At 43.9% G+C, this 18,610-nt stretch overlaps 1 protein-coding gene across 5 annotated transcripts in view; it reads left to right on the top strand.

The window, feature by feature from the left end:
* The window catches only part of LOC139273181 (utrophin-like), a 476,555-nt gene that overhangs the window by 268,635 nt on the left and 189,310 nt on the right, over positions 1-18,610 (top strand). For all 5 annotated transcript variants that reach the window (XM_070889721.1, XM_070889722.1, XM_070889723.1 and 2 more), the window contains one exon: positions 734-890. In XM_070889721.1, coding sequence (XP_070745822.1) covers positions 734-890 — 157 coding nt within the window. The remainder of the gene's footprint in view (positions 1-733; positions 891-18,610) is intronic.

Genomic DNA, 18,610 nt, shown 5'->3' with positions numbered 1-18,610 from the left:
AAGCATGATTTCCCTTTCATAAATCCATGCTGACTTGATCCGATCCTGTCACTGCTTTCCAAATGTGCTGCTATTTCATCCTTAACGATTGATTCCAACATTTCCCCACTACTGATGTCAGGCTAACCAGTCTATAATTACCCGTTCTCTCTCTTTTTTAAAAAGTGGTGTTCCATTAGCTACCCTCCAGTCCATCGGGACTGATCCAGAGTCAATAGACTGTTGGAAAATAATCACCAATGCATCCGCTATTTCTAGGGCCACTTCATTAAGTACTCTTGGATGCAGACTATCAGGCCCCGGGGATTTATTGGCCTTCAGTCCCATCCATTTCCCTAACACAATTTTAAGTGGCAAAATACATTAGTGATGTAGGTAGCAGTTTAATGGAAGAAAAATGATAAATGTTCAGAATTGGACTTTTGATGGAATGAAGGTCATTGATGAAGCAGCTAAAGATGGTTAGGCCTAGGCCTACTTGCTCATTAATGCCTCTATTCCACAAGGTGCATTGTTTTTTAAACCATCAGAAATGGATCACAGATTTTTAAGAAAAGCATTGGTAACTGGTGGACAAAGGAACTTGGAGAATGGGCTCCACTTCTATCTTTATGAAATAAAGACTGAATTCCTTTTTTTCAATGGATTTTACTTGATTGGCTGAATTGAAAAATAACTTTTCATTAATTACATTGAGCATTGTTGACAATATCCTTTCCCTGGTTTGTCGCAGGGTTCATTTGGAAGCCAATGCAGAACGATGGAACAGGTTGTTGGCATCATTGGAAGAACTAAGCAAGTGGTTAAATCTCAAAGATGAGGCATTGACAGAACAGATGCCCATTGGAGGTGATGTTCAAACTCTACTACTGCAACGTGACCACTGTCAGGTAAGTCTACAAATTGGCTGATGGTAAGGTTTCTTCCCCTATCTCTCCCCACCGTCCTGTCCTCCTTTATCCATTCCCATCCTGAAGGTATTGATTTATGGGGTACAAATCAGGCAAAGGGTAATGTTTCCTCAGGCTGATCACCCTACTGAAATCCCTTCTTCCTACTGCTGTGATTGTTTTTTATCAATATTGCTGCTCCTCATTTCCCAACTTCCCTGTCCTTTCTAAAGATCTTATAGCCTGGACTATTTAGCTCTTAGCAATAGCTGCATATAGTGACACCACTATTCCTGGCTAGAATGGAGATGATTAGATAATTCCCCCATCAATCATGCCTGAAGACCAAACTGCTATAAGTGACTGGGATTGATTTTATGTACATGACTTAAGAAGGTTTCCTGCTATCACTTCTAAGTGGCTGTGAGACCTTATGGAAATATCTGGTCTATGATTCACTGCATATTGCTGTATCCTAATTAGCAAATCCCAGTGTTAGGAAAAAATCCCAGCATTCATCTAATACATACAACAAGGGGTCTAGCTGCAGCCCTTGGATCATGACATGACCAGATATTGGGCGAATAGGTAAACCCTTGCTCGCAGGAGCGGCTGTGCTGGTGAAACTGACCCCAAGAGAACATCTGGTGTGGGCCTGAAATTTTTAACGGGGCCAATCATGTTTTGAAGAGTTACACAGGCAGAATTGTTTAGGTGCTTAGAAAAGTTCATCTCGAAGCAATCAGTACAATCTCATTCTGCACCATAGAGTTAGAAACAACTCTACCAATACTGTCAGTGTCAGTTGTGGCTTAGTTCATTGCACTCTTGTCTGAGTCAGAAGGTTGTGAGTTCAAGTTCCACTCCAGGGACTTAAACACAAAATATAGGTTGACACTGCCGTGCAGTACTTTCAGATGAGACATTAAAGGCCCTGTTTGCCCTTTCAGGTGCATATAAAAGATCCTATGCCATAATTTCGAAGAAGAGCAGGGGAGTTCTCCCCGGTGTCCTGGCCAATTTTTATTCCTCGTCCAACACCTAAAAACAGATTATCTGGTAATTATCATATTGCTATTTGTGGAAGCTTGCTGCAAATTGGCTGCTGCGTCTCCTACATTACAACAGGGCTTACACTTCAAAAGTATTTCATTGGTTGTAGAGCGCTTTTGGATGACCTGAGGTTGTGAAAGGCACTATATAAATGTACGTCTTTCTTGCTTTCTTAATGTGGCTAAGTTGGCTGTAAATCGCTGTGATTTTTCACTCAATTTCTGTCACTATCTGACTTTGATCCAAATGTCTGCCTCCCTGTCTGAAGCCATGAGCAAGCTTTCTCTTGAATTATTCAGCATCATCTCTATTTGTTGTGATTGTAGTTAATGCCCTAAATCTCATCTTTAAGTCCAAAGTAATTTTAATCTGCTTATCTTTATCTTATAATGGTGTGCTGCAGGGATCAACTTTGATTCATTGCTGTGATCATTTTTATAAATAATTGAAATTGAGGTCAGTGCTCGTCACCGAAATGGGAGCAGTAGAAAATGAGAATTTGTGTCCTCAAATTCAAAAAGATTTAGAGATGCTTTGTTTATGGGCAGAAAAGTGGCAGCTGCAGTTTATTGCAGGTAAATGTATAGTAGTGGGGTTTGGCAAAGTTAATTATACGAAGATATTTAAGTACGCGGGAGATAGAAGGAGCGGACTTGAGTGGGAACGTAGAGAGCGGAGCTGGAATAAAGAGTGCGGCGACAGGAACTTAAGACCAAAACAAAATCCTGAAGTGATATCAAAGGATAGCTGGTAACTGGTTGGTAAAGGTCACATTGTTTTCTTTCGCTATTCAAGTTAGGGGCAGGTGTTAAATAGCTGGCTAGGAATTGAGCAGCAACTTGGAGATTAGTAACAGTTAAATTGGTAACTTATATTGATAACTTGAATTCGATAAATCTTAGTCTTAGGTTTCTGGAAGTTAGTCAATAGTCAAATAAATAGAGGCATGGCAGGACAGCTCAGTCCTGTGGAATGCACATCCTCTGCCATGTGGGAAATCCAAGACGCTTCCCGTGTCCTGGTCAACCACATGTGCAGGAAGTGTTGTCAGCTGGAGGAGCTCGAGCTCTGGGTTTCGGAGCTTGAGCAGCAGCTGATGTCACTGCAGTGCATCTGCGAGGCTGAGAGCTTCATGCATAGCACGTTTCAGGAGGTGGTCACCCCGCAGCTAAGGAGTGTGCAGGCAGAGAGGGAATGGGTGACCGCCAGACAGAAAAGAAGTGCCAGGCAGGTAGTGCAGCAGTCCCCTGAGTGCATCTCGCTCGCCAATCAGTATTCAGTTCTGAGTACTGGTGAGGGCAATTGTTCCTCTGGGGAGTACAGCCAGAACCAAGTCCGCAGCACCACGGGTGGCTGAGTTGTACGGGGGGGAGTGGGAAGGCAGGAGGGTGGAAGAGCAATAGTGATGGGGGATTCGATAGTTTCTGCAGCCTCAAACGTGTCTCCAGGATGGTATGTTGCCTCCCTGATACCAGGGTCAAGAATGTCACTGAGCCGCAGCAGAACATTCTGAGGGGGTGGGGTGGGGGTAGTGGGAGATCATGGTCCATATCAGTGCCAACGACTTGGGTAGAAAGAAGTAAGAAGTCCTGCAGGCAGATTTTAGGGATCTAGGAAAGAGATTAAAAAGCAGGACCTCAATGGTAGTAATCTCCGGATTACTCCCGGTGCCACGTGCAAGAGAGTAGAAATAGGATAGAGCAGATGAATGCGTGGCTGGAGGGATGATGCAGGAGGGAGAGATGGTGCAGGATGGAGGGCTTCAGATTCCTGGGACATTGGGACTGGTTCTGGGGGAGGTGGGACCTGTACAGGCCAGACAGGTTACACCTCAACACGGTCGGAACCAAAATCCTCGTGGGGAGATTTGCTCGTGCTGTTGGGGAGGGTTTAAGCGAATTAATTTGGCAGGGGGGGTGGACACCAGTATGTAACATTAGAAAAGGGAAATAAAGTGCTCAAAGGATTGGGAGAGGCAGAGAGCACCAAAGTAAGAAATAATAAGGTATTAGGTGGTCCAACTAAGAGAGAATACAGGCTGGTCTAAGATGGGTTTACATTGCATGTATGTGAACGCACGAAGCGTAGTAAACAAGGTAAGTGAGCTGCAGGCACAAATAGCCACATGGGAAAATGATGATGTGGCAATAACGGAGACCTGGCTCAAAAAAGGGCAGGATTGGGTATTAAATATTCCTGGTTATAAGGTGTTCAGGAAATATCGGGAAGGAAAGGTAGGAGGTGCTGTGGCAGTATTGGTTAAGGAGAATGTTAGTGCTGTAGAGGGAAGATGTCCTGGAGGGGTCAAGGACAGAATCGATATTGCTTGAGTTCAGAAATAATAGAGGTGCCGTTACACTACTCGGTGTATTCTGTGGACCACCAAATAATGGGAAAGATATAGAGGAGCAAATTTGCAGAGAAATTACAAAAGTGCAAGATCTATTGAGTAGTCATAATGGGGGACTTCAACTATCCTAACATAGACTGGGATTGCAATAATGTCAAGGGGAAGAATTTCTGAAGTGTGTTCATGAGAACTTTCTTGATCAGCATGTTTCTGACCTGGCGAGGGAGGATGCATCGCTGGATCTGCTTCTGGGGAATGAGGTAGGTCAAGTGGAGCAAGTGTCAGTAGGTGAACATTCAGGGAACAGTGATCGTAGTATCATAAGGTTTAAATTAGCTATGGAAAAGGGAGCAATCTAGAGTAAAAATGTTTAACGGGGAAGGCCAATTTCAATGGGATGAGAACGGATCTGGCCCAGGTAAATTGGAATCAAAGATTGGCAGGCAAAACAGTAGAGGAACAATGGACTGCCTTTAAAGAAGAAATAGTTTCGGTACAGTCGAGGTACAGTTCCACTAGGGGGAAAGGTAGGGCAACTAAAGTCAGCTCCATGACGAAGCAGATAGCCAATATGATGAAACAGAAAAAGAGCGCGTATGACAAATGTCAGATTGCAGATATATCTGAGAATCAGGTTATATGTCGAAAGGTCAGAGGAGAAGTTAAAAAAATAATGAGGGGCAAAGAGAGGGTATAAGAATAAAATGGCAGCCAACATGAAAGGTAATCCAAAAGTCTTCTATAGGCATATAAGTAGTAAGAGAAGGGGCGGGGCCGGTTAGGGACCAAAAAGGAGACTTATGCACGGAAGCAAAGGGTATGGCTGAGGTACAAAGGCCCCTATTTTCACCACAATTGTGTGCTGTTTTTTGGCGTGAAATACTCACTTTCCAACTTTTGCCAACGTTTGGACGCCGGTGCCAACCATGTGCAGCAGTTTAAACTTTTTTGCCACAGACACGAGTCAAAACGGCAGCGGTGGCAGGGGGTCCCGAGGGGGCAGCGGTGGCAGGGGGTCCTGAGGGGGGAGCGGTGGCAGCGGGTCTCGAGGGGGGAGCGGTGGCAGGGGGTCCCGAGGGGGGAGCGGTGGCAGGGGGTCCCGAGGGGGGAGCGGTGGCAGGGGGTCCCGAGGGGGGAGCGATGGCAGGGGGTCCCGAGGGGGGAGCGGTGGCAGGGGGTCCCGAGGGGGGAGCAGTGGCAGGGGGTCCCGAGGGGGGAGCGGTGGCAGGGGGTCCCGAGGGGGGAGCGGTGGCAGCGGGTCCCGAGGGGGGAGCGGTGGCAGAGGGTCCCGAGGGGGGAGCGGTGGCAGGGGGTCCCGAGGGGGGAGCGGTGGCAGGGGGTCCCGAGGGGGGAGCGGTGGCAGGGGGTCCCGAGGGGGGAGCGGTGGCAGGGGGTCCCGAGGGGGGAGCGGAGCGGTGGCAGCGGGTCCAGCTTGGAGGGTGGGGGGGGAGGGGTTGGGAAGAGAGATCCTGTGTTCTTTTGGCAGCAGTGGGGTTACCAACCTTTTGGGGGAGCTTGCTTCAGCATCTCTGGTTGCTCTGGCAACTTCAGCTTTTCGCTCATGCCCAGAGTTCTTAGCGCAGATTTGAAGAATCCACTCCCCAGATTAACTTCAGAGAGGCTGCGCCAAATTGTAATATTTCTTTTGCGAAAGTCCAGATTATTTTTTTTTTCTGGCACAAATGTACACAGAAAAATTGTATGCTAATATGCGCGGGCGCCAAAAATCCAGCAAGTGAAAAATAGCGGCCTAAATGAATACTTTGCATGCGTCTTCACCAAGGAAGAGGATGCTGCCATAGACATAGTAAAGGAGGAGGTAGTGGAGACACTTGATAGGGTAAAAACTGATAAGGAAGAGGTATTAGACAGGCAGGCTACATTTAAAATAGATAAATCACCAGGAGCGGATGGGATGCATCCTAGGATGCTGAGGGAATTGAGGGTGTAAATCGCGGAGGTACTGGCCATAATTTTCCAATAGAAACATAGAAAATAGGTGCAGGAGTAGGCCATTCGGCCCTTCGAGCCTGCACCGCCATTCAATGAGTTCATGGCTGAACATGCAACTTCAGTACCCCATTCCTGCTTTCTCGCCATACTCCTTGATCCCCCTAGTAGTAAGGACTACATTTAACTCCTTTTTGAATATATTTAGTGAATTGGCCTCAACAACTTTCTGTGGTAGAGAATGCCACAGGTTCACCACTCTCTGGGTGAAGAAGTTTCTCCTCATCTCGGTCCTAAATGGCTTACCCCTTATCCTTAGACTGTGACCCCTGGTTCTGGACTTCCCTAACATTGGGAACATTCTTCCTGCATCTAAACCTGTCAGAATTTTAAACATTTCTATGAGATCTCCTCTCATTCTTCTGAACTCCAGTGAATACAAGCCCAGCTGATCCAGTCTTTCTTGATATGTCAGTCCCGCCATCCCGGGAATCAGTCTGGTGAACGTTCGCTGCACTCCCTCAATAGCAAGAATGTCCTTCCTCATGTTAGGAGACCAAAACTGTACACAATACTCCAGGTGTGGCCTCACCAAGGCCCTGTACAACTGTAGCAACACCTCCCTGCCCCTGTACTCAAATCCCCTCGCTATGAAGGCCAACATGCCATTTGCTTTCTTAACCACCTGCTGTACCTGCATGCCAACCTTCAATGACTGATGTACCATGACACCCAGGTCTCGTTGCACCTCCCCTTTTCCTAATCTGTCACCATTCAGATAATAGTCTGTGTCTCTGTTTTTACCACCAAAGTGGATAACCTCACATTTATCCACATTATACTTCATCTGCCATGCATTTGCCCACTCACTTAACCTATCCAAGTCACTCTGCAGCCTCATAGCATCCTCCTCGCAGCTCACGCTGCCACCCAACTTAGTGTCATCCGCAAATTTGGAGATACTACATTTAATCCCCTCGTCTAAATCATTAATGTACAATATAAACAGCTGGGCCCCCAGCACAGAACCTTGCAGTACCCTACTCTTTGCTTCCTGTCTGCCAACCAGCTCTCAATCCACGTCAGCACACTGCCACCAATCCCATGTGCTTTAACTTTGCACATTAATCTCTTCTGTGGGACCTTGTCGAAAGCCTTCTGAAAGTCCAAATATACCACATCAACTGGTTCTCCCTTGTCCACTCTACTGGAAACATCCTCAAAAATATTCCAGAACATTTGTCAAGCATGATTTCCCTTTCACAAATCCATGCTGATTTGGACCTATCATGTCACCTCTTTCCAAATGCACTGCTATGACATCATTAATAATTGATTCCATCATTTTACCCACTACCGATGTCACCACCACGCGTGTGCCCCCCATCACCCCGCGCTGACCGCACAAATGCACGAGCACAAACATGCGGACAGACTGCAGTGTTATGGCGTGACCTGCCTCTTTCCTTCACCCTGTTTGATGGAAGAGGCTCAGCTTCAGTTCCAAATCAACATCCCCCTTTTTAAAGTGATCGCTTTCTGTGCACTTTAATTCTGGGTAATTAAAGTCACCAATGTTTCTTGGAGCCTCCTTAATCTGCTCATATAATTCCATATTGATTTTATTAGTTTGTTTCAGAGCTCTCTCGCAGCCCCCAGTTAGTAGTTTTTTGCCTTTAAATGTCACAATTTTCCATCTGAATTATCTTCTGGCAACTATTTCTCTGGGGGCGCACCTGCCCTATTGTTTGCTATCCAATCCTCTCTGACTTATGATGCTGTCCTCTGTACTTTGCTCTATCGTTTTCATATGTTATAAAATCACTATGAAATTTGTGTCCGACATCAGAATTTGAATTCTCTGTTTTGTGTTCAGGTTTTCACCCCTGTATTACTTAACGTACGCTGTGGTTCTTCAAGCTTCTGCCTGTCATATTCCTCATACACCATGGTTTTTTAAATCATTTATGCATCTTATTTGCTACTCAACTTGATTTTGGAAGCACTCACTCCTGTTTTATTCATCATATACCTTGATTTTGTTTTGTGAAAACTCATGTTTTCAATGTTCTAATCGTTCTTTTCAATTTCTCCATTTGATTTAACCATACCTCTATTAGGTTTTGATGTTTAACGCCCCCCCCCCCACTGTGGTTATATTGTGGTTCTACTTAATAATTTCTGCCTTTTGCGCATCCCCGGTCTTAATCGCTTCACAATTGGTGGCCGTGCCTTCAGTAGTCTAGGCCCAAAGCTCTGGAATTCCCTCTCTAAACTTCTCTGCCTCTCTCCCACTCTTTCCTCCTTTAAGACGCTCCCTAAAAGCTATCACTTTAACCAAGCTGTTGTTCATCTGTTCTAATATCTCCTTATGTGGCTTAATGTGAAAATGTTTGATATTGCTCCTGTGACATGCCTTGGAAGGTTTCTATGTTAAAGACGCTATACAAATACAAGCTGTTGTTGAAACCTCCTCAGACACTGTTAATACCATCCTCCCTGTCTTATCTCTCAAATTATCCAGCAGGTTGAAAGTTCTGAGGGCATTGTGGCCAGTATGATTTTTAACATGAACATTCCACTTGTTGATATGTTCTCTAGTCTGGAGTTCTGCTTATTGAGTTTAACGAATCATCTGTACTTGCCTTCAACATCTCTCAATCTTTTGAGAGGTATTATGCGCTTCTAAAAATCTTTTAATTCTTCAAAGATTCTGTTTCTTCCAATCTAACCAACAGTTATCAGCTCTCTGTTTTGGCATCACCCTTAGTCCTTTGTCATATTGATATTTTTGGGCTCATCTCTGCTCTGACCTGAAGCGGAACATCCACACCTCACACATTGTTAAGACTGTCCCCTCCCTATATTCTCTTTGCTGAAATTGAAAGTCATCACACCATAATCTCCTAATTTGTTGGTCTTCCACCAGTGCTGTGTTTATGGCTGTCTAGTTTCCACTCCAATAGTGCTTTATCAATGCTGTGGTAAATGGCTCATTCATTAACTGAGGTGTTTCCCATAGATTTGGCCTCTATCCCACTGTTTCTTCTTCCTACCAGTGAGCTCTTCCTCTCATCATCCAACCCTATTTGCTAATAATTCCATTCTATGTTCATTAACTTTCTTCAGATCACACACCTTCAGACCTCAGTTTCCAGTCCTCTCTCTGTGAAGTGACTGAAACACTGCATCTTGATCTCCATCTTTATAAAGTGCAGTGAAAATCTTATTTCTTTGACATTCAAAGATACAGCTTCTTCATGTCTCCTACAAGGCTAACCAACAAAATCCTCTTTGGTGTCTACACCCCTAGTCCTTCCTAAAGTAGAGTCTCCTTTGTTGCTAAAGCTGTCTTCAGGAAGCTTTGTTCTTTTATACCAAACACTTTATTTGGATAAAGTGAACATAGTTGGGTTTTACCATCTTTGTGTGTTCCTTTCAGCAACTTTTAAATCTCTTCAAAGCTCATATCTGTCCCAGACTTAGAAACTATTCCCGTATTTGTGGAGTTTGTTACAGGCACCACTCCTATACTAGGAGGGAGGTGATGCTTGTTTAACTGATAATTCTTCTCTCACCACAAGCCCCATATATACGTGTGTGTGTGTTTGTGTATCAGTCCTGCTACAATCATGTTCCTCTAACTTTCCTGTCTTCCTTCTATGCTCCAAAGATGCAATACTATGCACTTCACTTCTCTCTACAACCTTCCTTTGTTGATTGTACAGTCCCCTACACCTAGGACCTCAAAACTGGAACTCATTACCTTCCTCAGTCACTCTTCCAACAATCTTAAGGCTTTTAAAACCCATAGTAAGGATCATCCAATCACTACATCTAATGGAACATTGGTAAAATGTTCCATGAACATGGCACATTAGACATCCCCAAGATAACTTTGACAAACACTAAAACAAGATCAGCCATCATTTAAATAATCAGAAAAAACAAACTTTGCTCAACTGTCCATAAAACAAAACTGAGATTGGCCATCCTGCCATTGTTGGTGGTGCCCTGCACAAGTTAGTATCAGTTCTGTAGCTCAACATAGCTTCATCGCACCAAGTACCATTCAACCATCACCCCTGTGCTCGCTGACTTGCATTGACTCCCAATTAAGCCATGTCTCTTTTAAAATTCTCATCCTTTTCAAATCCCTCCATGGCCTCTCCCTTCCCTATCTGTGATCTCCAGCCCCTCACTCTCCAAGATCTCTGTGCCCCTGCAGTTCTGGCCTTTTGAGCAACCCCGAATGAAGAATTGCATTTATTAAGCTGTATCTGTCAGTATTTTGTAAAACATTATTTACCTATTTGATGAGTGCAAGTTTTCAGCAAAATCCCCCCTCCTAACAATGGAATATGGTCGTATAGACAGGAAGACTTTGGTTTTCCTTGAACATTTCTTTTCCCTCCTGCGCCCACTCATTTTTAGAAATAATAAATTCCAATAATGTGCTCAAAACAATCCTTGACCAAGTTTTTCTGAACCTATGGTGATGTAATTTTGTACCATGGTCGGTATAGTGCGCATAGGGTAGGATGACACCATTGTGGTCACTGTGTGCTCTCTAGCTCCTCAGACTTATTACTCACTAGCTAATATTCGCTGGTTACATGATTTTTGGATGTATGCAACAGCTGAGTGCAGTATTCAGAATATTTACCAGAGTTTTGTTCATGATTAACTCGCATTGAGAAGGAGATCATATGGCCGAACACTGCTTGTGCCAGTGCTAGCTCAACTGTAATACCTGTCATCATCCCATTTCCCTGCCCTTTCCTCTTTTGTTGTCTTTGTTCTTATTTTACAAATACTTCACTGAATTCCCTTTTAAATAATGTTATAGTTTCTGCCTCACTAGCCATTTGTATTAAAGCATTCCCTATTCTATTAACCAATTATTTCAAAATATTTCCTGTAACTTTCCCCATCATTCTTGTAGTAATAATTCCAGCCTATGCCCCAAGAAACCAATTAGCTAATTGTGGCCTCTTAAAAATGATTTTTTTCAGTTGAGTATCTTAAGGAAAACAAAGATAGAAATTCCTTCTTTTCAGAAGCTGAGGCAATAACACCAGAAGCTGCAAGTTCTTAAGTATGGTAAAGTGGCAGTGTCTGGCGTTATTGCCTTGGTCACCAGGTGTGGGAGCTGACCCTCACTTGGTAAACAAAGCTATCTGCTGTTGATCAGAAGTGATGAAACTTTATTTGTGCGATGCATTTAATTCAGTAAATTTCTGGTCAGTACTAAAGCCAGTGTCAGTTAACTAAGACCTTCTACTTAACCATGCCTTACTGATACTAATGAGGTGTTTCAAATGAGATTAACACGAAGAAATGAGCAGGGATCATTGGGAGAATTAGTTTTGCTCTGCTGTGTTTTACCAATGTTGTTGTTTCATTCCACTCTGTGCAGAAGCTCTTCTTTATGTTCTCTGCCTGCCCTTCCATTACTGCCTAGGTCACCTTGGGACTAATCAATTACAGTACAGTTTGGAAATCCAAAATGTTTCTTGGCTCTTGAATGATGTGCTGTCAAAAGGATAATTTGGGAGATTAGAGTTCAATAATGAAAGCTTGTCAAGTAAACCGATTCTTTAAGGTTAAGCAAACAAGACAGATATAATCGAAATATTTATGGCAATACATATCCATCTTAAAGATATAATGGAAAGAATTGTTTCATGATACACTTGTTTAGTGGTGCATTTTTTTTAATTTGCAGCAAAGAAGAAAATCCTAAATGGGAATATAAAGGAAGTCCAAAACTAGGGGCCATAAATATATCATATCATATAGGCAGTCCCTTGGAATCGAGGAAGCCTTGCTTCCACCCTTAGCATGAGTTCTTAGGTGGCTGTATAGTTCAATACGAGAACCACAGTCCCTGTCACAGGTGAGACAGATAGTCATTGAGGGAAAGGGTGGGCAGGGAGCCTGGTTTGCCGCACGCTCCTTCCGCTGCCTGCGCTTGATTTCTACATGCTCTCAGCGATGATACTCGATGAGCTCAGCCCCCTCCCGAATGCACTTCCTCCACTTAGGGTGGTCTTTGGCCAGGAACTCCCAGGTGTCAGTGGGGATGTCGCACTTTATCAGGGAGGCTTTGAGGGTGTCCTTGTAACATTTCCTCTGCCCGCCTTTGGTTCGTTTGCCGTGGACGAGTTCCGAGTAGAGCGCTTTCTTTGGGAGTCTCGTGTCTGGCATGCGAACTACGTGGCCTGCCCAACGGAGCTGATCAAGTGTGGTCAGTGCTTCGATGCTGGGGATGTTGGCCTGGACGAGGACGCTAACGTTTGTGCAACTGTCCTTCCAGGGGATTTGCAGGATTTTGCGAAGACATCGCTGGTGGTATTTCTCCAGCAACTTGAGATGTCTACTGTACATGGCCCACGTCTGAGCCATACAGGAGGGCGAGTATTACTACGGCCCTGTAGACCATGAGCTTGGTGACAGTTTTGAGGGACTGGTCTTCAAACACTCCTTTCCTCAGGCCGAAGGCCGCACTGGCGCACTGGAGGAGGTATTGGATCTTGTCGTTGATGCCTGCTCTTGTTGATAGGAGGCTGCCGAGATAGGGGAAGTGGTCGATGTTGTCCAGGGCCACGCCGTGCATTTTGATGTCTGGAGGGCAGTGCTGTGCGGCGAGGACAGGCTGGTGGAGGACCTTTGTCTCACTAATGTTTAGCATAAGGCCCATGCTTTCATATGCCTCGGTAAACACGTCAACTATGTCCTGGAGTTCAGTCTCTGTGTGTGCACAGCTGCAGGCATTGTACGCGTACTGTAGCTCGATGATGGAGGTTGGAGTGGTCTTGGACCTGGCCTGGAGACGCCGAAAGTTGAACAGCTTCCCACGGGTTCTGTAGTTTAGTTCCACTCCAGCGGGGAGCTTATCAACTGTGAGGTGGAGCATGGCAGCGAGGAAGATTGAGAAGAGGGTTGGGGCGCTGACGATGGGAAGAAAATCCTAAATGGGAATATAAAGGGAGTCCAAAACTAGGGGCCATAAATATAAGATTGTCACTCGCTACCTAGTACTTCACTTATAGCATGTAATTTCATGTTTTTATATAAGGGAAAGTCTACTTTGTAATTAGCCTGATCTAGTCTATTTGCATAATATGTTACTCGATTAGAGAAAAACAATTCTCCCCTCCAATTTACATTTTTTTATAATTGACCTAATTTGCACATGCAATCGTATCCAATTACCCTAATTTATTACCCATTTTAGCATAATGAACATACACTAAGCTTTATAACGATGGAACTTTTAATTATAGCCCCATGCTGCTAGGAAGGTAGTTAAACATGCTGTGCTGTGACATGCATTTCCTTTAGCTCAGGTACCCAGTGCAAGGAATCTCAGCTGACAATGTTTCCGAGAGAGAGAGAGAGAGAGAGGTCACATCTGATGGTGTGTCAGCCCTTTCACTCCCTTTTAGTGACTTGTTGAACATAAGAACATAAGAATTAGGAACAGGAGTAGGCCATCTAGCCCCTTGAGCCTGCGCCGCCATTCAACAAGATCATGGCTGATCTGGCCGTGGACTCAGCTCCACTTACCCGCCCACTCCCCGTAACGCTTAATTCCCTTATTGGTTAAAAATCTATCTCTCTGTGATTTGAATACATTCAATGAGCTAGCCTCAACTGCTTCCTTGGGCAGAGAATTCCACAGATTCACAACCCTCTGGGAGAAGAAATTCCTTCTCAACTCGGTTTTAAATTGGCTCCCCCATATTTTGAGGTTGTGCCCCCTAGTTCTAGTCTCCCCTACCAGTGGAAACAACCTCTCTGCCTCTATCTTGTCTATCCCTTTCATTATTTTAAATGTTTCTATAAAATCACCCCTCATACTTCTGAACTCCAACGAGTAAAGACCCAGTCTACTCATTCTATCATCATAAGGTAACCCCCTCATCTCCGGAATCAGCCTAGTGAATCGTCTCTGTACCCCCTCCAGAGCCAGTATATCCTTCCTTAAGTAAGATGACCAAAACTGCATGCAGTACTCCAGGTGCGGCCTCACCAATACCCTATACAGTTGCAGCAGGACCTCCCTGCTTTTGTACTCCATCTCTCTCGCAATGAAGGCCAACATTCCATTCGCCTTCCTGATTACCTGCTGCACCTGCAAACTAACTTTTTGGGATTCATGCACAAGGGTCCAAAAAGAGTTTCATGCACAAGGACCCCCATGTTGCAGCATGTTGTAATTTCTCCCCATTCAAATAATATTCCCTTTTACTGTTTTTTTTTCCCAAGGTGGATGACCTCACACTTTCAGACATTGTATTCCATCTGCCAAACCTTAGCCCATTCGCTTAACCGATCTAAATCTCTTTGCAGCCTCTCTCTGTCCTCTACACAACCCGCTTTCCCACTAATTTTTGTGTCATCTGCAAATTTTGTTACACTACACTCTGTCCCCTCTTCCAGGTCATCTATGTATGTTGTAAATAGTTGTGGTCCCAGCACCGATCCCTGTGGCACACCACTAACCACCGATTTCCAACCCGAAAAGGACCCATTTATCCCGACTCTCTGCTTTCTGTTCGCCAGCCAATTCCCTATCCATGCTAATACATTTCCTCTGACTCCGCGTACGTCTATCTTCTGCAGTAACCTTTTGTGTGGCATCTTATCGAACGCCTTTTGGAAATCTAAATACACCACATCCATCGGTACACCTCTATCCACCATGCTCATTATATCCTCAAAGAATTCCAGTCAATTAGTTAAACATGATTTCCCCTTCATGAATCCATGCTGCATCTGCTTGATTGCACTATTCCTATCTAGATGTCCCGCTATTTCTTCCTTAATAGTTTCAAGCATTTTCCCCACTACAGATGTTAAACTAACTGACCTATAGTTACCTGCCTTTTGTCTGCTCCCTTTTTTAAACAGAGGCGTTACATTAGCTGCTTTCCAATCCGCTGGTACCTCCCCAGAGTCCAGAGAATTTTGGTAGATTATAACAAATGCATCTGCTATAACTTCCACCATCTCTTTTAATACCCTGGGATGCATTTCATCAGGACCAGGGGACTTGTCTACCTTGAGTCCCATTAGCCTGTCCAGCACTACATCCAGAGTGATAGTGATTGTCTCAAGGTCCTCCCTTCCCACATTCCTGTGACCAGTAATTTTTGACATGGTTTTTGTGTCTTCCACTGTGAAGACTGAAGCAAAATAATTGTTTAAGGTCTCAGCCATTTCCACATTTCCCATTATTAAATCCCCCTTCTCATCTTCTAAGGGACCAACATTTACTTTAGTCACTCTTTTCCGTTTTATATATCTGTAAAAGCGTTTACTATCTGTTTTTATGTTTTGCGCAAGTTTACCATCGTAATCTATCTTCCCTTTCTTTATTGCTTTTTTAGTCATTCTTTGCTGTTGTTTAAAATTTTCCCAATCTTCTAGTTTCCCACTAACCTTGGCCACCTTATACGCATTGGTCTTTAATTTGATACTCTCCTTTATTTCCTTTGGTTATCCACGGCTGGTTATCCCTTCTCTTACCGCCCTTTTTCACTGGAATATATTTTTGTTGCGCACTATGAAAGAGCTCCTTAAAAGTCCTCCACTGTTCCTCAATTGTGCCACCGTTTAGTCTGTGTTTCCAGTCTACTTTAGCCAACTCTGCCCTCATCCCACTGTAGTCCCCTTTGTTTAAGCATAGTACGCTCGTTTTTGACACAACTTCCTCACCCTCAATCTGTATTACAAGTTCAACCATACTGTGATCACTCATTCCGAGAGGATCTTTTACTTGGAGATCGTTTATTTTTCCTGTTTCATTACACAGGACCAGATCTGAGATAGCTTGCTCCCTTGTAGGTTCTGTAACATACTGTTCTAAGAAACAATACCGTATGCATTCTATGAATTCCTCCTCCAGGCTACCCCGTGCGATTTGATTTGACCAATCGATATGTAGGTTAAAATCCCCCATGACTACTGCCATTCCTTTTTCACATGCCTCCATTATTCCCCTGATTATTGCCCGCCCCACCGTGAAGTTATTTTGTGGGGGCCTATAAACTACGCCCACCAGTGACTTTTTCCCCTTACTATCTCTAATCTCCACCCACAATGATTCAACATTTTGTTCATTCGAGCCAATATCGTCTCTCACAACTGCCCTGATATCATCCTTTATTAACAGAGCTACCCCACCTCCTTTCCCTTCTTGTCTATCTTTCCGAATTGTCAGATACCCCTGTATGTTTAATTCCCAGTCTTGGCCACCCTGCAACCACCTTACTCTCTGCTGTGTCTTGGTGCTGTGGGGGTTATTCACTCTCTTTTTGTCAAGGGCCATAATCATCAACAATGTCTTGCTTGAGGCCACACTCACCAAAAAGCAACTTTGAATTCAGGCTCATAGCAGTATGAGGGCTGTTGCTCATTTTTTGGTTATTGAGCCAGGCAGGTAACTGACAGAAATCCACCACCATGTTTCCAAACAAAACTACTGAAAATCCAGAGAGTTTTTGTTTTCCCAATATTGAGGGTGCACTCCTCGTAAGAACATAACTCGCTTTCCTTGGCAAGAACCAAGTTGTAGGATCTCAGTAACCTTTTCAAGCTATATAACCCTCAGCAAAATCTGCATTCCTCCAACTCTGGCCTCTTGTCCTTCCCCAGTCCCGTTGCTCCACAATTGATGGCTGGGCCTTGCGCTTTGGAATTTTCTTCCTAAACCTCTCCATTTCCCTCTCCTCCTTTAAAACCCTCCTTAAAAACCACCTTTTTGACCAAGCGTTTCGTCACCGTCCTAACCACCTCTTTGGCTTGGTTGATTTTTGACTGATTACATTTCTGTGAAGTGTGTGGGACAATTTTCTATGTTAAAAGTGCTATCTCGATGCAAGTTGTTGTTGACCTTGCACAGGGGTATAGCTAAAACTGCTCACCTTCATAGTGTATTGGTAAACTTCTCACTACTTGTCCACTCCACCCATTCAGCTTTGGCTTGCAGGGTTATTTGGAGTCGAGTGCGTAGAATCCTGGGCTCTTGTGGCAGATCTACCCTCCAAGACTCATTAATAAGCCAATTTGATTGGTCATTAATCGTGCCCTGGAGTACTGAGAGAGGGCAATACACTTTAACCAAATGAGGCATTATTTAAGATTATATTTGAGTTTTTGCACGCCCTTGCAAGAGAATGCAATTCACTGCTGCAGCTTCATACCCCTGATGACACTCTCGACTTCACAATACACTTCATCTATTTTTGTAGTAACTCTCCATTACTCTGAAGTGGCTTCAAATTCCACTTTAAGAAGCCCCCTGCTGTTACTCAATATTTTTACTTTGCTTTGTAATTGTCTTAATCGGTGGATGAACAGCTAGCAGGCTGTAGCTTCAATTTGTGTCTTCAGCAGGAAAGTTATGAAAATTATTGGCTATATCATCCACTGTTGTGTCTGCCGCATCGGTAGTCACAGACTGAGCCTCAGCAGTCAATGTCCTTGTGGCTGAGCAGCTTGCCTGATCTCTGATCACAATGACTTTAGCCGCTCAGTCACCCTTTGTCATAAGGCAAGCATCTTGCCCAATAAAAATAAGAGCTGCTTCAAAGGGCAAACACATCTTGGCAAAAAGGGAATGTAATGGAACAAAAAGAGGTTAATTATTAAAACAATTATGGTTCTCTGCTGCAGATGATATTGATTAGATGTGCTATTGTAGGGTGACCTTTGTGAGGTGAGGCTCCCAACATGAGACTTGCTGGGCAGGAGCACAAGTCACAGAATCAGTCCCATAGTGTTGCAGCCTTATTTCCTATCCGTGATCTGTGATTCCATTTAGCATGCCTTCATGCTGGAAGGATCATTACGTTACATGGTCATTTGATTAATCGAAGAGTATTTGCAGTCACTCAAAGGGACTTGAAGTGGATGTACAAAAGGAGTGGTAATTTTGACAATCTGGCCTGGATTTTCCAATTGCAGTTATTGTAACATATTTAAGATAAACTTGGAATTTAAAAGGAAGAACAAATATTCATTTATATAGCTCCTAGCATCCTCAAAATGTACCAAAGAGCTACACAAGGAGCGAATTACTTTTGAAGTATAGTCTCTGTTGTTGGGTTCTCTGCTGCAGACGGATTAAAATAATGTTGATCAGAAAATCTAAGCTTCTATCCTCTAATGTATATTGATGCAATGGGAAGATTCAGATACGTTCAACAGGGATGATTGAGTATTGGGACCCCAAATTATAAAGAGAGATTCACAGAACTGCAATTACACTATGTAATTACACACAGTAAGGCATAGGACAGGTGTTCAAAACTGAGGAGGGTGGATAACCTGGTTGAAAGATAGTTAAACTTGTCAC

The sequence above is a fragment of the Pristiophorus japonicus genome, chromosome 9 (genome assembly GCF_044704955.1).
Source record: "Pristiophorus japonicus isolate sPriJap1 chromosome 9, sPriJap1.hap1, whole genome shotgun sequence".
Lineage (NCBI taxonomy): Eukaryota > Metazoa > Chordata > Chondrichthyes > Pristiophoridae > Pristiophorus > Pristiophorus japonicus.
The sequence above is the reverse complement of the archived record's forward strand: the minus strand, read 5'-3'. Positions and strand labels throughout refer to the sequence as shown.